Below are 23,260 nucleotides of genomic sequence, written 5' to 3'. Positions count from 1 at the left end.
TGCACAGTGCCAAAAAGACACCCAAAATTCTATTTGTTCTTTTGCTTCCGAATGTATTGAGAGGTTTTTAAAAAGTAAGTAGATACTAAGTGAAAGAAGCCCATCTAAAAAGTCTACGTGCTGTATGATTCCAATTCTATGGAATTCTGGAGACAGCGAGAGGATTGGTCAGTGGTTGCCAGGGTTTCCCAGGAAAGGAGGGAGGGAGGAATGAGAAGGTGGAGCATAGGGAATTTTTAGGGCAGTGAAACCATCCACGTGACACTAATGGTAAGTCGTGTCATATACATCTGTCAAAACCCACAGAATGTGTGGGACGAGTGACCCTAATACAAACCATGGACTTTAGTTAATCATAGTGTGTCAATACACAAATGAATAATGGCAAAGTAGGGGGAGGGAATATCTAGGAAGTCTCTCCACTTTCCATTCAATTTTTCCATAAACCTACAATGGCTCTAAAAATTAGTCTATTAATTTTTTTAAAGTAAGTAGAATTTTTGCAATTCAATTTCTCTCCCAGTGCTACCTCCTGGAGAGTAGACTCCAGTCTTTGGGCTGGATCGCATTTCTCTTTCCTGTCCCTACACTGCTCTGTGTGTCTCTTAATCCCAGCACCTCTATTGTGTCATGTCTTTCCCAAATGTCAGCTCTGCGGGGACAGGGACCATGCCGCATTCATTTTTGTGAGATCACGTCAGTCTTCTGTTCAGACCTCCCAATGGCTTCCCATTCCAAGAGGGTTGGTTACATGTACAGTGCAAAGCATGACCACACAGTGAACATGCCTATGTATCTGCCACCAGAGTAAGAAGTAGGACATTGCCAGCACCCAGAATCCCTAGGGTATCCTCTCAATTATAACTTCTCCTTTCCTCTCTAGATCTAACATCATCCTGACTTCTCACACATATACTTGTTTTGCCTATTTTTAACTTTATAGAAATGGAAACTTACATTACGTACTCTCTTATATCTAGCTTTTTTGCTCAGTTATGTTTGTATGAACTAGCCGTGTCATGTATGTAGCAGTGGTTTATTCACCTTTTACTGCTGTATGGTGCTCCATTGTAAGAATATGCCCAATCCATCCATTCCACTGTTTATAGACATTGGAGGCTATTTCTGGTTTGAAGCTACTTCAAATACATGATCATTCTTGTACATGGACACATATTTTTTCATCATTTTTAAAGGAAGGAAGTAGTTTAGTTGGGACCACCATAAAAATGAGTTGGGAAAATTAAGGCACAATAATATCCAACCAATTGGACAAGTTTGTCATGGGCAAGTTCTAAACTTAACACAGAGATGCCTAAGACCCAGGTGCAGCCCAGAGAAGGTCCTGGGGGAAGACACGCGCCCTTGTGTGCAGGATGACACAGAGAATAAGGAACAGAAACAAACCTTGTAATTAAGTGCCAAATTGCAGAGGCCCAGGGTAGAGGCGACTTTTAGAATCTCCAGGCAAAGGCCAGACAGTTTAATACCAGGGCTGGATCCCTCGCTCCTGCTCACCCACAGCCTGTGACCGGAGAGTCACCTGGAGGCCATGCACAGGAGGGGGGAGGGAGCTGTCGCTTGGGGGGGTTATACCTATAGATCCTAGACATCCTTCTGCTAGCATGCCTTCTTCCCTCTGCCTCACACGCCTTTTCGGGCTAAAATTGCTGGGAAATGAGCAACTTCAGAGGGACTCTACTTCCTCCACCCTTCCTATCCCACAGATGCTGGTCTTGAGGCAGGAAGGGACACAGGGCCATTGCCCAGGGAGCAAGTGGCGTTTATCAGCTGCAGATGTTCCTGCCTGAGGAGAGAAGCCTGGAAGCCAGCGAAGGTGGGACGGGTGGAGGAGGAGCTGAAAGGCTGTACTGAGATTTGGGATTAGAAAACAGGGAGTGTGGACAGCTGCAACCATCATCATTATCATCATCATCATCATCATCATCATCATCACCATCCCTTAAATTTGGATCACATAAGAGTTTACAAAGAGCGTTCTGTTCCCTAACCTTCACATGTCCTGGCGGCTGGGAGTGGCAGGACAGGGTTTCCTCCCATGTTGTTCATCTGCCCAGGAACACGCTGGATGATTTGTTCCTTTTTCTTTTCCATCCCGCATATCATAAAATCACACGGCTCTTGCCCACCCCCTTTTTTAAATGCTCACCAGAAGATACATTTATTGATTTTTAGAAAGAAGAAGGGGAAGAGAGAGAGAGAGAGGGAGAGAGAGAGAGAGAGAGAGAGAGAGAGAGAGAGAGAGAGAGAAACATGGATATGAGAGAGAAACATCAATTGGTTGCTTCCCGTATGGGCCCAGACCTGGGGATCGAACCCATAACATAGGTATGTGCCCTGACCAGAAATCGAACCCTCAACCTTTTTGGTGCATGGGACAATGCTCCAACCAACTGAGCCACTGATTGGTGTCCTTTTTTGCCAGGGCGGACCAGCAGACCCTGAGCGATGGATGAATGGATTACTTCGACACAACGTTTGCTGTGAAAGAGAGGCTAAGGGGCTGCCTGGCCAAAGAGACCAGGCAGCCTCGATTGCCTGCCTCATTAGGCTTTTATTGCAGTTTTATCTTTTAGATACAATCAGTAGGGTGAGTAATCTTGGGAGGACACATGCGTTTGCATTGTCCTCTAGGCAAAGGCACCCAAAGATTAGGCATAAGGATTCCAGTAAACACCCGGGGTTCTGCATGTACACAGACTAATTTGGAAAAGTCGTGGAATAATTAGGGGCACCGCCTTCGACACTCCTCTCAGTCTCCTCTAAGTCGGAATTCCCATAAACAGGGCAGGCGGCCTTCCACACACTCCCCTTTCCTCAGAATGTCCTCCTTACCAACTTTCCAACCAAGTCTCGTGTGCTCCCCAAGACTTTCTCATCTGACTTACTTCACTTAGCGTAATACTCTCCTGACCATCCATGTTGTCATAAATGGCAAGATTTCATCATCTTATGGCTGAGTAGTATTCCATTGCATGTATATATACCACAGTTTCTTTATGCAATCATCCAACGAAGGAGAAAACAAACAAACAAACAAACAAACAAACAAACAAACAAAAAGCCAGACTCATAGATACAGACAACAGAATGGTGGTTACCAGAGGGGAAGCGGTGCCTGGGGAAAAGGAAGCGAGCAAAGAGGGTCAAATATATGGTGATGGGAGGAGAGCAGACTTCTTCGGGTGGTGAGCGCACAACAGAGTGAGTATATGTAGCTGTGGAACTATAAGGCTGCACATCTGAAATGTATCTGCTATTATCCAATGTTAGTCGATTCAATTAAAAGCAGACAAACAGAGCAGGTTGCTGAGAAGGCGGGTCAGGACCCAGGCCGCATCTCCAGAAGCCGGTGGCCCGGTTCCCCTCGGTCCGTTATGTGGGGAAGTGGAAGAGGCTGTGAGCAAGGCGGGCTCACACGCCCTGCGCCCCGCGCGGGCAGAAGGACAAATATGGCCAAAGATCTGGACAAGGCAGTTGCAGGGGGAGAGACGGAGCGATTGGAAGGGTTCAGCCAACGAGCTCCCCGCTCCTGGGGTCAGTGGGGAGCCGCCTGGAAGGTGCGCGGGTGCCCACGGGGCATTCCCGGCTGGAGCCGCGGAGGTAGGCGCTGGCCTCCCCGGGACCCGCGGAGGTTGGGAGCGGGGTGGCGCCGCCCCGTCCGGATGCCTACGAGCGCCCTCTGTCACCCCACGCGGCCCGCCCAGGTGAGCGGGAGGGGGCGGGGGGTTGGGCCGCGTCCGGAAGGTGCGACGCCCCGCCTCGCCCCGCCCGGCAGGTCCCCGCGGCCTCCCCCCGCGTGAAAGTGAAAGTGTCGCCCCGCGAGGTCCGCAGGGGGCGGGGCGGGGCCGGCGCGGACCTGGGAGCGGGCGCCGGGCACCGGAGGGGCCATGGATGGGCTCGGCCGCCGCCTCCGAGCCAGCCTGCGACTGAAGCGCGGCCGCGGGGGTTAGTGCCGGGCGGGGCGCGGGGACAGCGCGGGGACGGGGCCAGGACACCGGCTGACCGCGGCGGGGGCCGGGCCGGGCGGCGCGGAGGGTCGGGTCGGGTCGGGTCCGGGTCCGGGTCTGGGTCCGGGTCCGGGTCCAGGTCCGCCGCGCACTCGGGAGCGCTGGGCAGCTCAGGTGCGCAGGTGGGTGGATGGGGCCGGGGGCGGACAAGGTCGGAGGTCAGGGAGTTGCCAGGCCCCAGGGGGTGCAGGGGGAGGCGACGGGGCAGAGGAAACGGTGGTGGGGCCCCGGGGCCACGTGTCCTTCCAGCCAGGAAGCTGGTGGTGAGACCGCAGAGCGCCGGGAGCGCCCTCCCCGAGAGCCCGCCTCAGCCCCGGGCCCCCGCCCCGCCTCTGCGCCTCCAAAAGCCTCGGAAAACTGGGCTCCCCGACGCCGTGACACCCCCGCCCGGGGCCGGTGGAGAGCGTGGCCTAGAGCAGAGCTGGGGTGGCGCCTTAGCGGGAACCAGGCAAGTCCCGCCTCCCGGAGCCCCTGGGCAGCGAAGTGGGGGTCAGTCCGCCGCGCTGTGGGGAGTCACATTCGAGTCGTGCTCCTCCTTCTCAGCAAGGCCCTGAGCTCGGGAAGGAAGGCGATTAGGAATTCATTCTTTTCCCCCCCATTCATTCTGCAAACATGTATTGCCTCTTCCACTCGCCAGAACCCTCAGCTCCCCTGCCCACAGGTCCCGCTGTCCGAGGAGAAGGGAGCTGGGTGGACAGGGCAGCCCACCGCTCTAGCGCTGGCAAATCACAAGGCTGAGTGAGGGAAGCCACGTTCCCAAGTGCAACCCCCAGCGTCAGGGAGACCTGGGGGTGAAGTCCGTGCTCCTGCCATCACCCCTGCCCTCCACCCCAGCCCTGGCTGTTCTCCCTAACCATGGGGTTCCAGTATCTGTCATTTCACCCCAACAGAGGCAGGGAGGTCAGAGACCACGGGTGGGGACAGAGGTCGGGAACCTGCAGTGGCCCGGCTGAGTGCAGGGTGGGGCCACTGGCCTCTCTTCTCTGGTCTCCCTCAACCCCAGCCGTGGGGGGGGAGGAACGGGGTCTGCTCCCTGCAGCCACAGGAGACATTCCGGGTGTTCCCAACCACCCTGGCCCCCCAGACAAGGTGAGGCTCGTGCCCGGAGGAGCTTCCGGGCGGTTGAGGGGCTGGAAGACTAGCAGCCGGGACTCCTGTCCCGAGGCCTGGCACCTGTTAGGCCAGGAGAGTGTGTCCTCATCTTGCCTGCCTGCCGTCTGTCCTCCCGCCTTCCTGGGAGTTCCCCTCCCTGCAGGGCAGGTGTGTGGTAGGAGGGTGTGTGTACACACACACACACACACACACACACACACACACGGATGTGTCAATCATGCTGGCGGGAGGAGTGGCAGTGGGGGTGGTCCCGGGTTCAAGGCAGATGAGCTAGAAGAGGAAAGGCCAGCTTTTCGGATGCAGGTTTCAGAAACTCCCCTCACCTATATTCTAGTCTTTTCTGGGACTTTCCTCAGATGGCTGTGGGTGGAGCTTCCTGGTGGAGGAACAAGTGTAACCAGACTCCTGACTTCCTTAGAAAGGGTGGCTCCCTCCTCAATGAAAAACCCGGGATAATCATTCCTCTGGGGATTAAATGAGGTGACCTGTATGACACGTGTGCGTCTGATGGATGTTCTCTCTCCGGCTGATAACCCCCTTGGAAAGATAGGAGAAGGCCATCTCTTCTGCGTTTCTTGGGCCTCAACCCCAAAGGTCTAGTCACTTTTTTGCTCGAGTTTATGAGTTTTGCTGTTCCTTTGGCTCTCTTAGTAGAGCAGGAACGAGTGGTCTGTAAACTGCAACTCAAATGATTTGAGGAAAAGAGTAATTTCCTGAGGTTCTGGAAGGATCCGTGAAAAGGTGTGGATTCTCAAAGTCCGTGGCAAACACGAGGCATCCCACTTTGGTGCTCCGTTCTGTGTGTGCCGCGTCCAGAGGGCGGGAGCATGGGCACAGAATTCTCACGATCCCCACCCCCCACGGATTCTGTTCATAGTCTCTGGATTTCTTTGTGCCTCGGTTTCCCCATCTGTATCAGCAACATGCTTGTTTCTCAGACAGATGGAGAGGATTGTACAACAACAAGTCTGTGCAGGTTGCGAGCAAGGAGTGGTGAGGGTGCGCGGTGATCTGGGTCACTGTTCTCACTATTACAGTATGCATCACATCCTTATTGACTGTGATGGGGGCTCGCCCCAGGAGTCATGGTTGGGCCACTGAGCGTGGCTTCTACTCCTCCGACGAAAGCCAGGTTCGAAGCTCTTCTTTATTCCAGAACCCGCTCTCTTCCGGAGGACTGCTCATTCTCCGCCCGAGTGGCAGACTCTGGCATCTAACCCTTTGGCCTCCTGGCTTCTGTTAGACGCGGCTGCCTGGCCAAAGTCCTTGACTCTTACCTCGTACATGTGCTCGCTCAGGGGTTTATGCAGGACTTCTAGGTGACTTAGTGCTACCCTTTCTCTCCTTCCCAGCCCCCAGACACAGCCTCCAGACACCACTAGGGCCCCAGGGGCCAGTTGCTCTGCGTTTAGCTTGAGCAGAACACTTGACCTGGCCCAACAGGGAACAAAGGCTGAGCAGGCCTGGCTGGCGTGGCTTAGTGGTTGAGCGTTGACCTCTGAACCAGGAAGTCACGGTTTGATTCCCGGTCAGGGCACATGCCCAGGTTGTGAACTTGATCCTCAGAGTGGGGCATGCGGGAGGCAGCCAATCAACGATTCTCTCTCATCATTGATGTTTCTCTCTCTCTCCCCCTCTCCCTTCCTCTCTGAAATCAATACAAAGTATATTAAAATAGAAAAGACGGAGCAGGAGTGGGGGTGGGGCGGAGTTCCCCAGGTGCTCTCTACTGTTGCTGGTGCGGCCAGTTCCCTCCTGCAGGCCAGGAGAATGTCAGCGCTTTCTATTTGCAAGAGGGATCCTTTGCTGGGACCCTCCGGGAGGTGTTGCAGGGGGAAGAGATGATCCGACGCAGATCTGGACCGTCAGGAGCTCTGCGGCTCAGACACGGACTTTGCTCTCTGCTCCACCAGCAGGAGAGGAGGCTTTTAGGTGTGTCTTGATGTCCAGGTTTCCCTCCTCCTGGAAGCACCTCTCCTCTTGGATGTCACGGGACAGACGTAGTGGCATGCTGGCTGTGGGGGTGTTTGGTCCTGGAAGTTCCAGGTGGCCTTGCAGGGGTTCGGGGCTGCTGTTGACCCAGTTGGGAAGTGAAAGGCCACAAGTCAAAGTTCTGGGGATAAAAGGCTCAGGAGTCCCCAGTGCCTGCAGCCTGATGCTATCTCGCATTCTTCACTTGACCCAGATTGTAAATAAGCCCATTGTACAACCTCCGGCCCAGAAGTCAAAGCCCTGAGCCCAGAAGCAGCTGGGCCTTGGAGGTGTTTACTTACGACCTTTTGTCTCACCACACCCTGGGGCTCCTGGGAGGAGCTGAGGTCTGAGCAGCGTGCCAGGATGCTGCCTGTGTCAGTTCGGGCTTCCTGCCTCCTGCCTGGGTCCCGTCACAGCCGGCTTGCTCACCCATTGGGTGCCCGGGATGGAAACTGCTCTCCCTCATCTGGGAGACAGCGTGGGGCCTGTCTGCCTAGCGCCGGGGTCGGAAGCTGAAGCAGCAGCTCTCTCCTGGGGCTTTCTGTAGCCGGTCGCTGTGGGTGAGGGCAGCCAGCGCTCCATGCCCCGCAGGCCCGGGACGATGGCAGGACCAGTGGTAGGCGGGATGCTCAGGCAGCTCCACAAATGGCGGTCCCGAATCGCACCAGGTCTGGACTGGATTCCTTTTTCCCACGGGTGATTCTCCTCTCTGGGGCTGTTTCTTCCTTGAAACACTTCTTTTTCTTCTTCCTTTTATATCTCGACCTCCTCCTCCCATGTGACTGCGCTGGGAGGTTCCCCTGCGGGTCTTTAGAGCCTGTCATACCCCCTGGGGGGGTTGGTGTGGTCACAGCCACATGGCCCATGGGCCTCTTCTGATGCAGTGAGCACAGGTCTGCTGGGGCATGTTGCAGGTGCTGCGCTGGGCACCCTGAGGGCAGGCAGTGCCCAGGGCACGGGGCCTCCCACGGGGCCTCACCAGGACATTTCCTCGGCTTCCAAATCAGTGCTTTCTTTTCTCCCGGTGGCTCCGCGTGGTTGCACATCCCCAGGGCCGGCGTGGAAACTACCCAGCTGGCTCTGATCCCATTCCAGGACCTTGGGTGCTGGGCCGGCTCCGGGGACCTCGTCGTGGGCAGGAGGGGCCTTGAGGTGCTGAAGCTGCCTGGAGCCTCGCAGTCCCCACTCGGGGCGTGGACCTGTGAGATCCAAGTGGGCCACGTGTCTGGTTTCAGGGTCTGTCCAGGACAGTCCGGGGGAGGCTGCAAAGGAGCCGGAGAGGGCCCCGGAGCACTGCCTGGCCACCTTCGCCGGAGGACAGCATTTCTTCGAATACCTCCTCGTGGTTTCCCTCAAAAGGAGGCGATCGGGGGAGGATTATGAGCCGACGATCACCTACCAGTTTCCCAAGGTAAGGACTCCAAGGGGGGGCGGGGGGAGGGGACAGAGGGTGGGGTGTTTGAGAGGCGACAGGGGGGCAGGGGGTGTGTGTGTGTGTGCCCTGAGCTCGCCCGCTCTTGTTTCCTGTTATCACCCACAGAATCTAGGCCTGGCCTCTTTGTGAGGAGCTGACCTAGGCTCCCTGGCCGGGAAACTAGGCTAGTTCTTCCCTTTGGGGACCTCCTGGTTCTCCCAGATTCCATCGCAGTCACCCTTCTCTGTGGCGAAGCTTACCTTCTGCCTGAGCTCCTCCCAGGCACCCCCGTGGGAAGGAGGGGGCGGGGCAGCCCGTGGTCACGTGCGCACACACTGGGCTCCTCACTGCCCCTGCCCTGGGCTGCAGAGATCTCCTTCACCCTGAAAGTGGGGCCGGTGAGCTGGCCGCTTCTCTTCTGCGAGGTGTTACCTCTGGGACGTGGTCCTCGCAGGAAGCGAGCGGTCTCAGGGCCCTTCTGTGTTCACGGGTGGCCTGGCCGCCTTCCTGACTACGCGGATCCTCAGACACTGAAGTCTAACTCGGGTTCATGTAGACGTGGCCCGGGACGGGCTGTTTTGGCCTTGGGGTCGGTCCAGCCAGACCCAGAACAAAGTCCCTGTGTAGAGTGACAGGCAGAGGACCCCGTACCATGGACAAGCTTATCCTAAGACTGTGCTAGAGCCTCAAAAGAAGTCCGCCTGCCTGCCCGCCTCCTGCCCTCTCCTGCTGCCCCCTCCTGCTGCCCCTGCCCTCCTGCCCGCCCCCCTGCTGCCCCTGCCCTCCTGCCCTCTCCTGGGGCCCCTATGTGCACCATCGGCTCATCTCCTTTCCTGTCCTTACAGCGGGAGAACCTGCTTCGGGGCCAGCAGGAGGAGGAGGAACGGCTGCTCAGTGCCATCCCCTTGTTCTGCTTCCCGGATGGGAACGAGTGGGCCCCACTCACTGAGTACCCCAGGTAACGGCCGGCCCTGAGACGGGGCCTGTGGGATCGGGGCAGAAGGGCCCGTGTGAGCCTGGTGGTTCCTGTGGCCCCTCACGTGGCCTGTATGCCCACCTCTTACCACCTCCCCTCCTGACGGGGAGGGGCTCAGTGGGTTCATGTATAACCATTTTGCCTGGGGCCCCGTAAGACCAAGGATCTTGGCCCACGGGTTGACCAGTTACCTCTGAGCAGAGAAGGGCGGGATTCCCTTCCCTCGTGCTGGGAGTGACGTCTCTGGGTTTTGACTCTGCCACTGGCGGAAGCTGGGCTTAGAAGAAGGCCCTGGGCCTCTAAGAAGGTGACGTAGCAACGTCCCTTCCAGCAGGAGCCCTGGGACTCGACTGTCTGAGTTCGAGTTTTGGCTGCACGGCTAGGAGTTGAATGGCCTGCATGAGAAATGCCCTCTCCGCCTCAGTCCCTTCAACTTTAAAGCGGGGATAACCAGCAAACTTTCCTCAAAGGGCTGTTTTGAGAATTCAATGAGATGATGCCTTTGGAGGTTGACACCGATAAGCACTTACTTTCCTGGTACTAGTACCGCTCTCCTGACCGGCCAGCAGCTCCCGGGTCCTCCTCGCCCCCCTCGGCGCCCCCCTGATGCCGCGTCTCCCCGTTGCACAGTCTAGTGCAGTGATGGCGAACCTATGACACGCGTGTCAGAGGTGACACGCGAACTCATTTTTTTGGTTGATTTTTCTTTGTTAAATGACATTTAAATATATAAAATAAATATCAAAAATATAAGCCTTTGTTTTACTATGGTTGCAAATATCAAAAAATTTCTATATGTGACACGGCAGCAGAGTTAAGTTAGGGTTTTTCAAAATGCTGACACGCCGAGCTTGAAAGGTTCGCCAACACTGGTCTAGTGGGCAAATGAGAGTCTCGTCTCTCTTCCTCAGGGAGACCTTCTCCTTCGTGCTGACCAACGTGGATGGGAGCAGGAAGATCGGCTACTGCAGGCGCCTCCTGGTCTGTGCAGCTCAGAACTGTCCCCTTCTCTCTGCAGCCTGCCGGCTCCTCAGGGGGCTTGCCAGGCCTCCGCCGCACAAGCCCAGGCCCCTGGCAGTGGCGGCTGTAGAGAGCACAGCCCAGCACCCGCTGCCATGTTAGTGCCCCCTGCAGCCTGCAGAACAGGGACACGTGCCCCCTCGCCCGCCTACCCAGGGGACTCCTGCAGGCCCTGCCGTGGTCTCTGCTCTCCCAACATCCCCATCCCGGCCTCGGTGCCATGGTCCCGGGAGCCCCCGCAGCAGAGACCGGGATTTGAACACCCGCTCTGGGCTCTCAGGATTCTCAGTGTTGTCCTCCCTCGTCCCCGCAGCATTCCGGTCCCCGCTCTTTGCCGACCCCCCATGGTGGCAGTGCCTGCCTGTGAGCCCGCCAGCCCCCTCACAGCCACTTTCTTTGGACTTTGGTGGCCGCTCTGGCCTCCTTGCGCCTGTCCAGGCCTTCCTCCATCCGGCCCACCTTCACCACGCGTCCCCAGCCGCCAGCTCGTGCCCCGCTGTCCCCGGGTGGGCGAAGGCCTGGGGGCTGCGGCCCTGAAGGAGGCTCTCTCCCCCCACAGCCCGCCGGCCGCGGCCCTCGGCTCCCCAGGGTGTACTGCATCATCAGCTGCATCGGCTGCTTCGGCCTGTTCTCCAAGGTAGGGCCGGGCGGGATTCCTGGGCCGGCTGGGCCTGTTCGGCTGCCGGCTGCCTGGCCGCCTGCCCAGCTGCCGTCCCACGGTGCTCCCTCAGCGCTCAGGGAGTGCCTCCCCGTCAGCGGGGCCAGGCGAGGCCCAGCTGGGGGAACCCAGGCGGAGAGGGGCTTGGGCTGGACTTGATTTCACAGAAAAGTGAGAACCGAGTGCAGGGAACCGTCTCCCCCGCTGAGAGCCCCGGGGTCCCACTCCTCCCACTCCGGTCAGGCCAGAAAGCAGCTGGAGGGGCAGGGAGGGGCTCCGGTTAGGAGTCTGGAGTTTTCCGTGTCTTCGTCTGTCAGATGCATATATGACCCGCGCCTTCCTATGCCACGGTTGGTGTGAGGCTCGAGCGAGGTGATCTGTGAGAAAGGCCGAGCTCTCAAGAGCTATGGCGACGATTATTGTACGGTGCCGGGTTCCCTCCAGGGCCTTCCAGGGCCGCAGGGGCGTTGGGGACGCCAGGACTTCTGCTGGAGCTCGCTGAGAGCCACACACCTGAGTGGGATCAGAGGGGCCGTCAGAATGGAGGGGGCGGGTCTTGGTGGCCACGAAAGGGGCTCGGTGTGCTCTGCCCCCAGCAGGCCCCTGGGAGGGTGAAGGCAGGGACTCTGGCAGCCTTGCTTGGGTGGAGCGTGCATTCATGGGGCACACAGGCTGGCCCTGGCCCTGGGCAGTATCCAGCGAAAGTTGGGGGGCAGAGTGGTGCCCAAGCGGAACCAGCCTTGTAGGCCCTCACCCCAACCATCACGATGAACGTGGTGTCAAGTGGATGATGAGTTTACCCTGCGACGGCTTCCCGGGAAGGTAGCTTATGTTGAGGTTCGGAGAAGGGAGGCATGTGGGTAGGTCGAGGGAGGATGAGAAGAAGGAGGCCAGGAGGAAGCAGTAGACTGGTCTGTGCCAGGGAGGAGAGAGGACCCGCGGGGGAGGGGCAGAGAAGACACGGGAAGACGGGCTGGACCAGCGCGCGACCCTCACACCCGGGGCCTCTGCCGCCCTCCCCGTTGCATCCCTTTGAGCCTCGCCTCCCGGGTCCCTTTCCTGCAGATCCTGGATGAGGTGGAGAAGCGGCATCAGATCTCCATGGCCGTCATCTACCCGTTCATGCAGGGCCTGCGGGAGGCCGCCTTCCCCGCTCCCGGCAAGACCGTCACCCTCAAGAGCTTCATCCCCGACTCGGGCACCGAGGTGGGTTCAGCAAAGAGGTGAGACCCGCTCTGGCTGCAGGGGGCAGGCCTCTGCGGCACCGCTCCTCGCAGCCCTACAGCCCTTCATTCACTGGTTAACATGCAGGCGCACTGAGCCAGGCGGGGGCTGGGTCTGGCTTGAATTATCGTCAGAGCTGAATATCCAACCCACAGTTTCCCATCCTCCCAACCGGCCGCTCACAAGACCTAGTCCAGGGGTCCTCAAACTACGGCCCGCGGGCCACATGCAAATACAAATATTGTATTTGTTCCCGTTTTGTTTTTTTACTTCAAAATAAAACATGCGCAGTGTGCATAGGAATTTGTTCATCGTTTTTTTTTAAACTATAGTCCGGCCCTCCAGCGGTCTGAGGGACAGTGAACTGGCCCCCTGTTTAAAAAGTTTGAGGATCCCTGGCCTACTCACTCACTATTCAAGCCACCAAGACTTGTATTTGTAATAAATAAACCACGTGAGCCGAGGTTCCTGGTGCCAGATGGACTTTGCCCCCAGCCCCAAACCTGCCACTGGCCCCCATGCCCCACCCTCACCCTCCGGTCTCTGCGCTCTATCTCTACCTGAGGCCTCCATCGGTCCATTTCTTATCACCCCTCCCCGCCCCTGAGTCCCCACCCAGGCCACCCGGGACACCACTGTATTGAGGCAGAACATTGTTTTAAGAATTCCATGCTGACCCCTATTCCTCTGGGTAATCCGTGTCCCTCTGAACCTTGGCTTCTCCATATAAAATCAAGGTCAGGGGTGGGCTGGGCTTTGTCACTTGCTCAGAAAATAAGTAGGGCGTGCTTGCTGGGCCCCGAGCTGCACGATTTCCTGGCTGTAAAGTGGTGAATACAATGAACGTGACCCCTGACCTCATGGAGCTAAAAGTCTAGTTGGGGGAGACGGACGTTCAATAAGGAAACAGACAAATGCATAATTAAAAAATTGTATGATTTGATGAAAGGGAAAAAAACCAGGATGCTACAGAGAAAGGACGGAGAGCACACGTTGCCTTAAGTGGCCGAGGAGAGCCTCTGAGACTAGGGGGGGCAAGAACTTGGGAGGAGGGGGGGTCCCAGGGGCCTCACCTGTGCAGGACGTCCAGCCAGAAAGAGCGTGACATGCCCGGGGCACAGGAAGGAGGTGGTGGGGAAGCGGGCAGGAGGTGGAGTGGGCTCCGTGAGGCTGGCAGGGGGGCAGGGCCTCGTGGGCCGTGCTGTCCCCAGGGTCCCCAGGGAAACCACGGGTGGGTTCGGCACGGGAGAGACAGGATGGGGTTCACTCCTGCGGGGACCATGGAGGCCGACTGCGTGAGGCTTCAGTGTGATGACACCCTCTCTGGTTTCCCCAAGTTCATCTCCCTGACGCGGCCCCTGGACTCCCACCTGGAACACGTGGACTTCAGTTCTCTGTTGCGCTGTCTCAGCTTCGAACAGATTCTTCAGCTCTTCGCCTCCGCGGTGCTGGAGAGGAGAATCATCTTCCTGGCAGAAGGTCTCAGGTGCGTCCAGCCACTGAGCGGCTCAGCCGAACGGACTGGCGTCCTCGGGTTCAGGGGAACGGCCGGAGGGTCCCCAGAGGAAGTCAGGCTGTGGGGCCCGTGTGCCCGCCTTCCTGCCTCCGGGTCTGGACCGGCACTAACCTGCTTCTGCCCTCCAACTTGGTTGCTGCCCAGGCCTGAGGAGGCTTCTGACCGAGCTCAGAGAAGGCCAGGAAGTGTCCAGGGGATGGCACGGGCGGAGAGCGTTAGGGTGGGTGCAGATATGACTCTGCTTTTGAAAGGCTCAGGCAGGAAGGCATGCAGTGGTTTGGAGGTCAAGGCCGTCATCCTTAATGACAAGCACAGCTATCCATTCACTCACACATTCAACAGACACACATGTGTGAACTGTTTGTCGGATGCCAAGCCTTCGGGAGGATACAGGCAAACAAGACATGGCCTTTGACCCGAAGGGGATGTAGAATTCTGTCGTGGGTGGAAGCGTAGGTTTTGAATCAGCACAAAGAGGTTCAAGTCCTATTCTTAGCTACGTGGTTCCCTTAAGTTAGCTTCTTAACTTGTTGAAGTCATGATCTTCTTATCTGTAAAATGGAGGAAGCGACTGTCTGTCTCGTGAGGTTGTGGTGGGGATTAAATGAAATAGTTCACATTAGGCAGCCAGCACCCTGCCAGGCACAGATTAGTAAGTGTGAGCTGTTATTCTTTTTTTTAAAAATATATATATTTTTATTGATTTCCGAGAGAAAGGAAGAGGGAGAGAGAGATAGAAACATCAATGAGGAGAGAGAATTGTTTATTGGCTGCTTCCTGCATGCTCTCCCCGCCCCCTCCCCCAAGGGGGATTGAGCCCACAACCTGGGCATGTGCCCTGACTGGGAATCAAACCATAAACTCCTGGTTCATAGGTTGACACTCAACCACTGAGCCACGCCGGCCGAGCTGAGCTGTTATTCATAATAATAACTTCGCAGTTGAGTACACCCCTGTGTGTGTTGAAGCGGGGCATTGCCATGTCTTGGTCTCTACCTCTTAGGGCCTTTGAGTCTGAGAAAGACAAGGGGAGACATGACAGGATGGAGAAGGAAAAAAACACCATCAAAGAGCTGGCGGTTGGCCTTCTGTTCATGTCTGCGGAGGGAGGATACTGGCTGACAACTCTGGCTCTGTCTGTCAGGGAAGAGGAAGGAAAGGATGTTGGGAACCCAGCTCTTAGGCCAGAGAGGGTCAGGTGGATGTCATGGCGCCCAGAGAAAAGGAAGCTCGGCCAGGGAGTGGGGTCTGTGGGCGGAACATTCTATAAAAACCAGTGTCCACAGAAAGGCACTAGTTGTGAGCTAGTCCTTGAGGGAAGTGGTGTAACCTTTTGCTTTGGAACCAGCTTTTCCCCGCTCAGCCCTGTGGGGAAAGAAGTTTCTGTGTGGCTGGAGCTGGGGTGCTGGCCTTTCCCCCTAAGATCGGTGCCTGGGAAGTGAACGTGACCACATGGGTCAGCTGGCCGGCCAGGGCCAGGGCCAGGGCCAGGGCCAGCAGGACTTGCCTCTCGGACGTTGACTTTCTCCAGGGAGATCCCATCTCTCCCCACTTCCTTCCCACACCATCTGTCAGATCCCTGAAACATGGGGGTTGGGGTGGGTGGAACTTCCAGCTAGCCTCGGCCTTGGCCCGCTCTCTGAGCCGGTCTCTCTCGGGGAGTGCTGGTTGATACCAAGAACTGGAACGAGGTTTCTGCATCCGTGTGTTTATTGGCTCCGGTGTCGGGGGCAACCAGGAGAAATGAGGAGCCATGAAAGCCAGTGGGGGACAGAGAAGAGAGAGAGAGTGGGCTGTGTGCTTGCGTGAGTGGCCGGGAGTTGGCCCTGCGCTGTGACCAGGCGGCGATTACCCAGTGCTTGGTAGGAAAGGGCAGAGCCCCTCTGCGGGACTTTCCGGGAGGAATTGCTGGGCGAGGTTCCGGGAATCTAGGAATTTCCCAGGCACTCAGCACCAGCCTGGAGTGGCCGGAGAGAGCTGGAGAGGGGAGGCTGGGCCGGGCTGGAGAGATGCGAGGGGGAGACAGGCCTGGCCTCTGCTGCCCGGTGTTCACTGTCTGCCTCCTCGGCTGCACTGCGAACTCCGAGAAGCAGGGCCGCGTCTCCCAGTTCCTGGCACCCACATATTTAGGACCGTGCCGAGCGCATAGAAGGGGCTCCATCGGTGATGGGTTCGAGGGAAGGCGTTTCTCCCCTCTCCGCTCCTTAGAGCCGCTTTTGTTGCTGAAAAGTCTTATGACAAATAAAGGCCCAATGCAGGCCCATCCTGGAGAGGGGCCCGCGCCTCTCCCGCCCCCGCCCCTCCCCTCCCAGCTGTGAGGAGCCACAGGGACCAGCGTGGCTCCCGGCCGGCTGCACCCGCTGTGGGTGGTGGGCAGCGTGGGGGTGGCAGGGGTGGGCGCAGGGAGGCCCCTCTAACTCTCGTCCCTGTCGCTGTCCCCAGCACCCTGTCGCAGTGTATCCACGCCGCCGCGGCGCTGCTCTACCCCTTCAGTTGGGCGCACACCTACATCCCCGTGGTCCCCGAGAGCCTCCTGGCCACCGTCTGCTGCCCCACGCCCTTCATGGTGGGAGTGCAAATGCGCTTTCTGCAGGAGGTCCTGGACAGCCCCATGGAAGAGGTAGGCGCCAGCACCGAGAAGCCGTGACTCGGGGCCGGCAGACCTGGCGTCGGATCCCAGCTCTGCTCCTCGGGGCGGTGTGATTTGGGTCAGGTTGCTTCACCGGTTAAGCCTGAGCTGCTGCTTTTGTAAAACGGGGGTGACAGTGTTCGGTGCCCTGGATTCCAGGGGAAATCACCCACCTAAAGCTCCCCGCCTGAGGCCTGACACGTAGTTGATGCTCCGTAAGCGTCAGCTCTCTGCTCCTTTGGGCTTCAAGCACGTAGCTCGTGGAGGGGTCATCTGACCGTCCGGGGCCAGCTGGCCCCCCTGAGCGGACCTGGGGGTCCCCTGCCCCATCGGAACGGGTAAGCACAGCTGGGTTTCGCGGCACACAGCCCTCTGGAGTTCCCTCACATTCCTTGGACATGAGCTCACTCATGCAGCCCCGCTGAAAGCTGAATCCTGAACAGGCAGATCTTTGGAGCAGGAGTTTGTCTTTCCGAGTGGCTGAGAGGCCCGTTGGCAATCAGGGTAGAGCCCTTCAATGTTGTCAGCGCCCCCCGAGCGGGCATTCCTGGCATGCATCGGTCTCCCGTGTTGGAGGGACAATTCAGGACACGTGTGTCCTGCTTGGAGCTGCCAGGAGGAAGTTTCAGAGAGAGCATGCTACTCACCTCAAGCGAGAAGACCTACTTTGGGGGGCGTCTGCACTGCCTAACCCTGACTGTGCAGACAGAGGGCCAGCCACGGGGAGAGGCTAGCAGTGAGCTGCTCCAGAGGCCTGGAACCAGCCCTCGTGGGAGGACGCCCCCCAGGTGCACGACACCACGGAAGTCCAGAGAGCTCAGTGGGCATCTCCGAGGCCACACAGGCCACGCCGGGCTGGGCCGGGGCACAGGGAGCGGACCCCGAGCCCCTCTTCCACCGCGTGCTGCTGGGAAGGAAAGACATGTTTTCCTTCCTCGCTTCCTGGCCCTCCCAGCCCTTCTCAGAAGTGCTGAGTACACACGCCCTCTGAACGATCCTTCGCCTTGTGACTCACGGGGACAGAGGGCCAGCCCGTGTGTGGCAATCAGGCTTCAGTGTCCCAATACCGTCAGTTATGAAACTTCCTGACACTGCAGCCGGCTTCTCAGCAGCCGGGGCTCCTCCCCGGGGCCAGGCAGGAAGGCTTCCCGAGGCCGAGGCCGAGGCCGAGGCGCTGGCTCCCGCCGTCCGGGCCTGGGCCTCTGTCCCGCCTCCGCAGCTGCCCTGTGGAGTGGGCCGGGGCTGCTGCGGGTGTGAGGGGGTTCCCTGACCCCCACATAAGCTCCCGGGAAGGGATTCTTTGACGGTAATATACCCCAATGCTAGGAAGATTTGGGGGAACGACGTCACAGAAACATTCTTCACCCACAATCTTCGCTCCCAACCCCCCAAACAAACAGGAGCCCATGTACACAGTGGTTTCAGGCCCGGACTAGTTCACCTTTTCTCCCCTGAGGACGGGTAATTACAGCGCCGGCGCTGTCTCTTGGCACACTTGCCAGTCCCTCTTTTTCCTTTTATTTGGAAGAAGGGAGCACGGGGGGTGGGTAGCGGGGGGGGGGGGGAGGGGAGGGATCGTTCACCCCATTGTCACGAGCAGACTGAAAAGAGGAGCCCAGTAGGCATTTCAGTGGCCAGCAGGTTGGGGTGGGGGCTGGGGGAGGGGGTTATGGCACAGTTGAGCCCGTGCCCAGCCCAAAGGGGGCGGCCGCGCTCAGCTCTCTCTGAATGTTGTCCTTTAGAAATGAGAGCCAGTGTTAGACCTCCTGACTTTTTTAAAAAATATATTTTTAATTGATTTTTAGAGAAAGAGGAGGGGAGAGGGAAAGAGAGAAACATCGATGTGAGAGTGAACTATCGATCGACTGCCTCCTGTGCGTGTGCCCTGACCGGGAATCTAACCGGCAGCCTCTGGGTGCACGGGATGATGCCCAGCCACCTGAGCCGCACCAGCCGGGGCATAGACTCCCCGACTTTTGAGGAGAAACCCCCAATCCAAATTTTATGTGAAAGGCTCCAATGTAAACATTGGCAGTGAATTCAGTTATTTGAGAACGCACTGAGGATCCTGGAAGCAGATCTGCAGGTTGGAATCCAACCAGTGGGATGTCTGTTTGTGTTGTCTGGTCTAGACGGAAGGCCCCTCAGGCGAGTGATGGAGCTGGTACCGGAGCTCAGGGCCCCCGAATCCCAGGCCCCCTAGTTCCAGCCCCGTGCTTGTCTCACCTGCAGCCTGCAGGCACGTGGTCTCCTCGCTGCCTTTCCTTCTGTCTTCCTGTTGACCTTGCGCTCATTTCCTTCTCTCGCTGTTTCCCGAAGCTCCGAGGGAGTTTTTAGGCTGTTGCAAGAATGGAGAGGTGAAATGATGCCCATCCTGTCCTAAGCTGACCAGGGGGAGGGAGCTGAAGGCGAGTGTGGGGACAGGGTGCAGTCCTGAGGCCGGGGCTCTGGAGGCGTGGGCTCTGGCCCTGCTGTGTGTTAGCCGTAGGACCTCAGGCAGCTTCAGTGAGTTGGGTCAGTTCATGCCCCCCCAGGACTGTTTGGAGGACTACATGCGACACACGTGCAAAGCACCTCCCTTGTTCTACATGTTCCATATTTGGAAGCAGTTAGTCTACCCAGGGCTTCATGAAGGAACTGACTGGCTATGATTTCCTCATCTTGTGTCCCCTTCTAGCTCAGCTCTCTCCCATCCCTCTTCCAAGACCAGTGATGGCGAACCTATGACACGCAAACTCATTGTTTTGGTTGATTTTTCTTTGTTAAGTGGCATTTAAATATATAAAATAAATATCAAAAATATGTCTTTGTTTTACTATGATTGCAAATATCAAAAAATTTCTATATGTGACACGGCACCAGAGTTAAGTTAGGGTTTTTCAAAATGCTGACACGCCGAGCTCAGAAGGTTCGCCATCACTGCCCTAGACCCTCACACCCTCTCCCCAGGAAAGGAACTGAGGTTTCCAAACGGGAGTGGGGAGAAGGGAGTGTCAGACCGAAACGAGCATTGAAGATGCTGCTTGGGCTGAAATGGAGGTGGCGGGGCCTCCGGAGGTCTGTGACGACGGGGGAAGAGATAAAGCCATTCCGTGTTTATTGCAGGTCCTGCTGGTGAATCTTTGTGAAGGAACCTTCTTAATGTCAGTGAGTATCTGGGTTCAGACCCCCTGCAGGCCCACCACCAACTCCATCACTCCCGTCTCATCCATGCTCGCTCATCCATGTTGAGCGGGAACCCCTGCTAAGAAGACCTCTCCCCTCTCAGGGGGCCCATGACACACGAAAATCGCAGGTGACCGACCTCGGGGCCAGGCAATTAGTGTTGGTGCCTCAGAGCAGGGGTGTCAACCAGGAACCGCAGGGGTGGAGAGGAGACTTGCTAACACTGAGTCCAGCTGAAAGACCAAGAACGGCTTCTGTTGTTTCTCACCTATGTGACCAGTTATTAATTTGGGGGTGAGTGGGGGTGCAGACACACCCTCCTCTCTGCCAGCACCCCACTCACACCTCCTCCCCAACTCTGTCCTCGACTAGGTCGGTGACGAAAAAGACATCCTACCTCCCAAGCTTCAGGATGACATCTTGGAGTCTCTCGGTCAGGGGATCGATGAGCAACAGAGTAAGTCCCAGGCCCCTCTTATTGTGGGGTTCTCCAAGGCCCCTGGGGGCCTGTTCCCAACCCTCCCCTTCCAGAACTAAAATGAACCTGCTCTGCAGGCCTGGGCCAGTCCCTGAGGCCTGGATCCCGGGGCGAGTCAGAGATTTTATTCTTCCTAAGCAATGGTAGAGAACCCATACCCAGCCTCCCACCTTAAAGAGTCCGTCAGTAGTTATGACCCCCACCCCTGGAGCGCTCAGCCTGCAGTGACAGCCCCTCAAAGGTAAAGGTGGGCCGTTTCATCCTTTGGCTCCTCCCTGAGCAGCGTCTCCGTGTCGCTCGCAGCTCCAGAACAAATCAACGAGCATGTGTCAGGCCCGTTCGTGCAGTTCTTTGTCAAGACCGTCGGCCACTACGCTTCCTACATCAGGTGGGAGGCCAACGGGCAAGGCCGCTTCCAAGAACGGGCCTTCTACAAGGCTCTCCCCTCCAAGGCCAACCGCCGATTCGTGAAGAAGTTTGTGAAGACACAGCTCTTCTCGCTTTTCATCCAGGAAGCTGAGAAGAGCAAGAACCCTCCTGCAGGTAGGCAGCGAGGGCCTCTACCCCCTAGGCCTGCGGGATCACTGGCCCTGGCCCTGGGTTGAGGGGAGGAAAGGGCACTTCCCTCCAGAGGCCCCAGGACAGCTGGGATCTCATCAGCCGGTTGGAAAGAAAGAACTCACAGCCTCAGGAAATGCCCCGGGCTGACACTTTGCAGAAGTCGCTCTATTCATCAGGGGCAGGAGGCCCTTTGCTCTGAGTCTGGAGCTAATTATTCCTTGTAGCCCCTTTGGGGGCTAATGGAATACGGGGTCTCCAGAGGCCTGTGAGGGTGTGGGAATTCCCCAACGAGAAGGTGGGTTTAGTGGGGTGTATGGGGAGCAGACGGGATTTTTTTTCCTTTAAAAAATTTTTTTTTAAAATTGATTTCAGAGAGGAAGGGAGAGAAACATCAATGATGAGAATCATAGATCAGCTGCCTCCTGCACACCCCCCACTGGGGATAGAGCCCGCAACCTGGGCATGTGCCCTGACCGGCAAACCATGACCTCCTGGTTCATAGGTTGATGCTCAACCACTGAGCCACACCAGCCAGGCCAGAAAGGGTATTTCTGATCCTCATCCCTGAGCTCATCCGTCTGCCCGGCCAGATTACATCCTCTAACACCTGCTTCTGAACCCACAGGCTATTTCCAACGGAAAATACGTGAATATGAAGAACAGAAGAAACAGAAGAAATCAAAGGGAAAGCCTGTGAAATGAGAACTGTGGTGAGCGGGAGTGACTAGACCTCCAGGCCAGTTTTGGACTTTGGCCCCTGCCAACAGGGCAGGGGCAGCGAGGCTCTCAGCCCTGGGACCCAGTCTTCTCCCGAGTCCTGGGAACCCGGTCTTGCTTCGAGCTGGTGTCTCGAGTTTGGGATCCCTGGAATCTGCTTTCTCAAGGCTTCGGAAGATTTGGCCTGTGCTCACGGAGCAGGGCTCACCTTGTGCAGGGGGGACACACAGAGCGGAACAGGGGCACAGGTGTCATGGAGACGTAGGAGTTGCTAGAACTGCCCCATCCCAGGAACCACTATTACAAAATCCTCCAGAGAAAGCAGCTGTGGCCCAAAGGCTCCGGCTTGCCACGTAAAAAGGTCTGTGGACACGGGATAAGAATAAAATGAAAACTTCCTGTGGTTTCTATGTGTATCTTTGACTTCCACTCTTGGGGGAGGAGCAAAAAGACAGGAATAGATGTGAGAATGAACGGGACCGCAAGTAGGGGATCTGGTGCTGGCCCAGAACTGGGGCTGTGCTGGTGGCTGAGCTCTAGGGGTCAGCAGCTCCACTTCCCCAGGAGGGGACAGGGACACAGGTGCACTGGCCGCAGCGCTGGGACGGGGCAGGCGAGCTCTCCAGGTTCCTGGGAGGAAGGGCTGTGAGCCAGAGAGAGGAATTTGTGGTCCGGGGTCACGCAGGGCGGCAATGTCAGTGAGCAGGAGACAGAGGTGTCCATAAATAGGCCTGTCCACCCACCACCTCGTTTGGAAGCTCTGTTTTCGACATCCTACTTCCTACTTGCTATTTTGGGAAGCCCAGTGGAGCTGGGTCAGCTAAAGGTGGAGGGATCCCACAGTGACATTTTTTTCTCTGGAGAAAAGAGAACCGGAGAGTCCGAAGTTTAGGGGGTCACCTAGTCCACTTTCCCTCCACACCTCTCCTACCTTCTGCTGAAACAGTGGAAGGGATGGGGAATATTCAGAAGCATTTTTTCAAGAATTTCATTTTTTTAATTTTTATTTTGTGATTCCAGAGAGGAAGGGAGAGGGATAGAGAGAAACATCAGTGATGAGAATCACTGATCAGCTGCCTCCTGCATGCCCCACACTGAGGACCCAGGCATGTGCCCTGACCAGGAATTGAACTGGGACCTTCTGGTTCATAGGTCAATGCTCAACCACTAAGCCATGCCGGCTGGGCCAAGAATTGCATCTTTTTAGTGTGTGTATGTGAGTGTGGCCCTCAGGTCCCTCAATCCTATACAAAGAACACAAATGTCTTTGGAGGGTGGGACAGGGTGATGACAACAACAACAAAAAAACTATCAGGAGGGGAAAAGAATACAGTTCTCCTATGTTTTAAGTTGAATAATTTATACAAAATAGAAAGGTCGCAGGACAGAACAACAACACAGCTGACCAAATTTTCTTATTTATTAAAGAACAGAAATAAATTTTGCTTCAAGTTTGAAAAATGACATTAAAACTTTACTTTTCCAGTGAATAAAATTGAGAAAAACGCTGGCTTTCAGATCATATATTTATTTAAAAAAATAAAATGAATCAACAAAGGTACATTATTCCGCATGCTGACAGGGTCCCAGCCCGTGAGACACTCCATTTCTTGAGCAATAAAAAAATGACTTCCTCCACGATGTCAAGATAGGAAACCTTTCCCTCCGAATTCCGGGTGTTGGTCACTAGCTCCCCCTCACACGCCAGTGGGGGACATCTGCTCCTGAGCTGAGCTCCTTTGCAAAGAAAGCTTGAGAAGACATGAATCAAAGATGTCACTAAA

At 56.6% G+C, this 23,260-nt stretch overlaps 2 protein-coding genes across 4 annotated transcripts in view; one reads left to right on the top strand and one right to left on the bottom strand.

Moving 5' to 3' along the window:
* Positions 1–3,467: 3,467 nt before the first annotated feature.
* On the top strand, positions 3,468–22,988 carry DENND2D (DENN domain containing 2D). 3 transcript variants are annotated; one of them, XM_081112332.1, is made up of 12 exons: positions 3,468–3,624; positions 8,354–8,529; positions 9,378–9,490; positions 10,420–10,489; positions 11,088–11,165; positions 12,252–12,392; positions 13,748–13,896; positions 16,369–16,546; positions 19,661–19,702; positions 20,093–20,177; positions 20,502–20,741; positions 21,385–22,988. In XM_081112332.1, exons 1-12 carry the CDS (start codon positions 3,474–3,476, stop codon positions 21,459–21,461), a joined length of 1,500 nt encoding a protein of 499 aa, XP_080968458.1. In that variant the 5' UTR covers positions 3,468–3,473; the 3' UTR covers positions 21,462–22,988. The 3 variants fall into 3 exon arrangements, with proteins under 3 accessions (XP_080968458.1, XP_080968460.1, XP_080968459.1); XM_081112334.1 differs by lacking the exon at positions 3,468–3,624 and adding an exon at positions 3,867–3,969; XM_081112333.1 differs by lacking the exon at positions 3,468–3,624 and adding an exon at positions 7,599–7,786.
* CEPT1 (choline/ethanolamine phosphotransferase 1) overlaps positions 22,985–23,260 on the bottom strand; it is a 33,177-nt gene continuing 32,901 nt past the window's right edge. The window contains exon 10 of the mRNA XM_081112336.1: positions 22,985–23,227. Within this exon, the coding sequence (XP_080968462.1) occupies positions 23,174–23,227 (54 nt within the window). The 3' untranslated portion in view covers positions 22,985–23,173. The remainder of the gene's footprint in view (positions 23,228–23,260) is intronic.

The sequence above is a fragment of the Myotis nattereri genome (assembly GCF_964212035.1).
Source record: "Myotis nattereri genome assembly, chromosome: 18".
Taxonomy (NCBI): Eukaryota; Metazoa; Chordata; class Mammalia; order Chiroptera; family Vespertilionidae; genus Myotis; species Myotis nattereri.
The sequence above is the reverse complement of the archived record's forward strand: the minus strand, read 5'-3'. Positions and strand labels throughout refer to the sequence as shown.

Bases quoted from the DNA above. Each gene is read 5' to 3' on its own strand.
- DENND2D (XM_081112332.1), top strand. From the start codon at position 3,474: ATGGCCAAAGATCTGGACAAGGCAGTTGCAGGGGGAGAGACGGAGCGA. The intron at 8,530-9,377 runs GTAAGGACTCCA...CTGTCCTTACAG, and splicing joins TCACCTACCAGTTTCCCAAG to CGGGAGAACCTGCTTCGGGG. The intron at 19,703-20,092 runs GTGAGTATCTGG...GTCCTCGACTAG, and splicing joins AAGGAACCTTCTTAATGTCA to GTCGGTGACGAAAAAGACAT.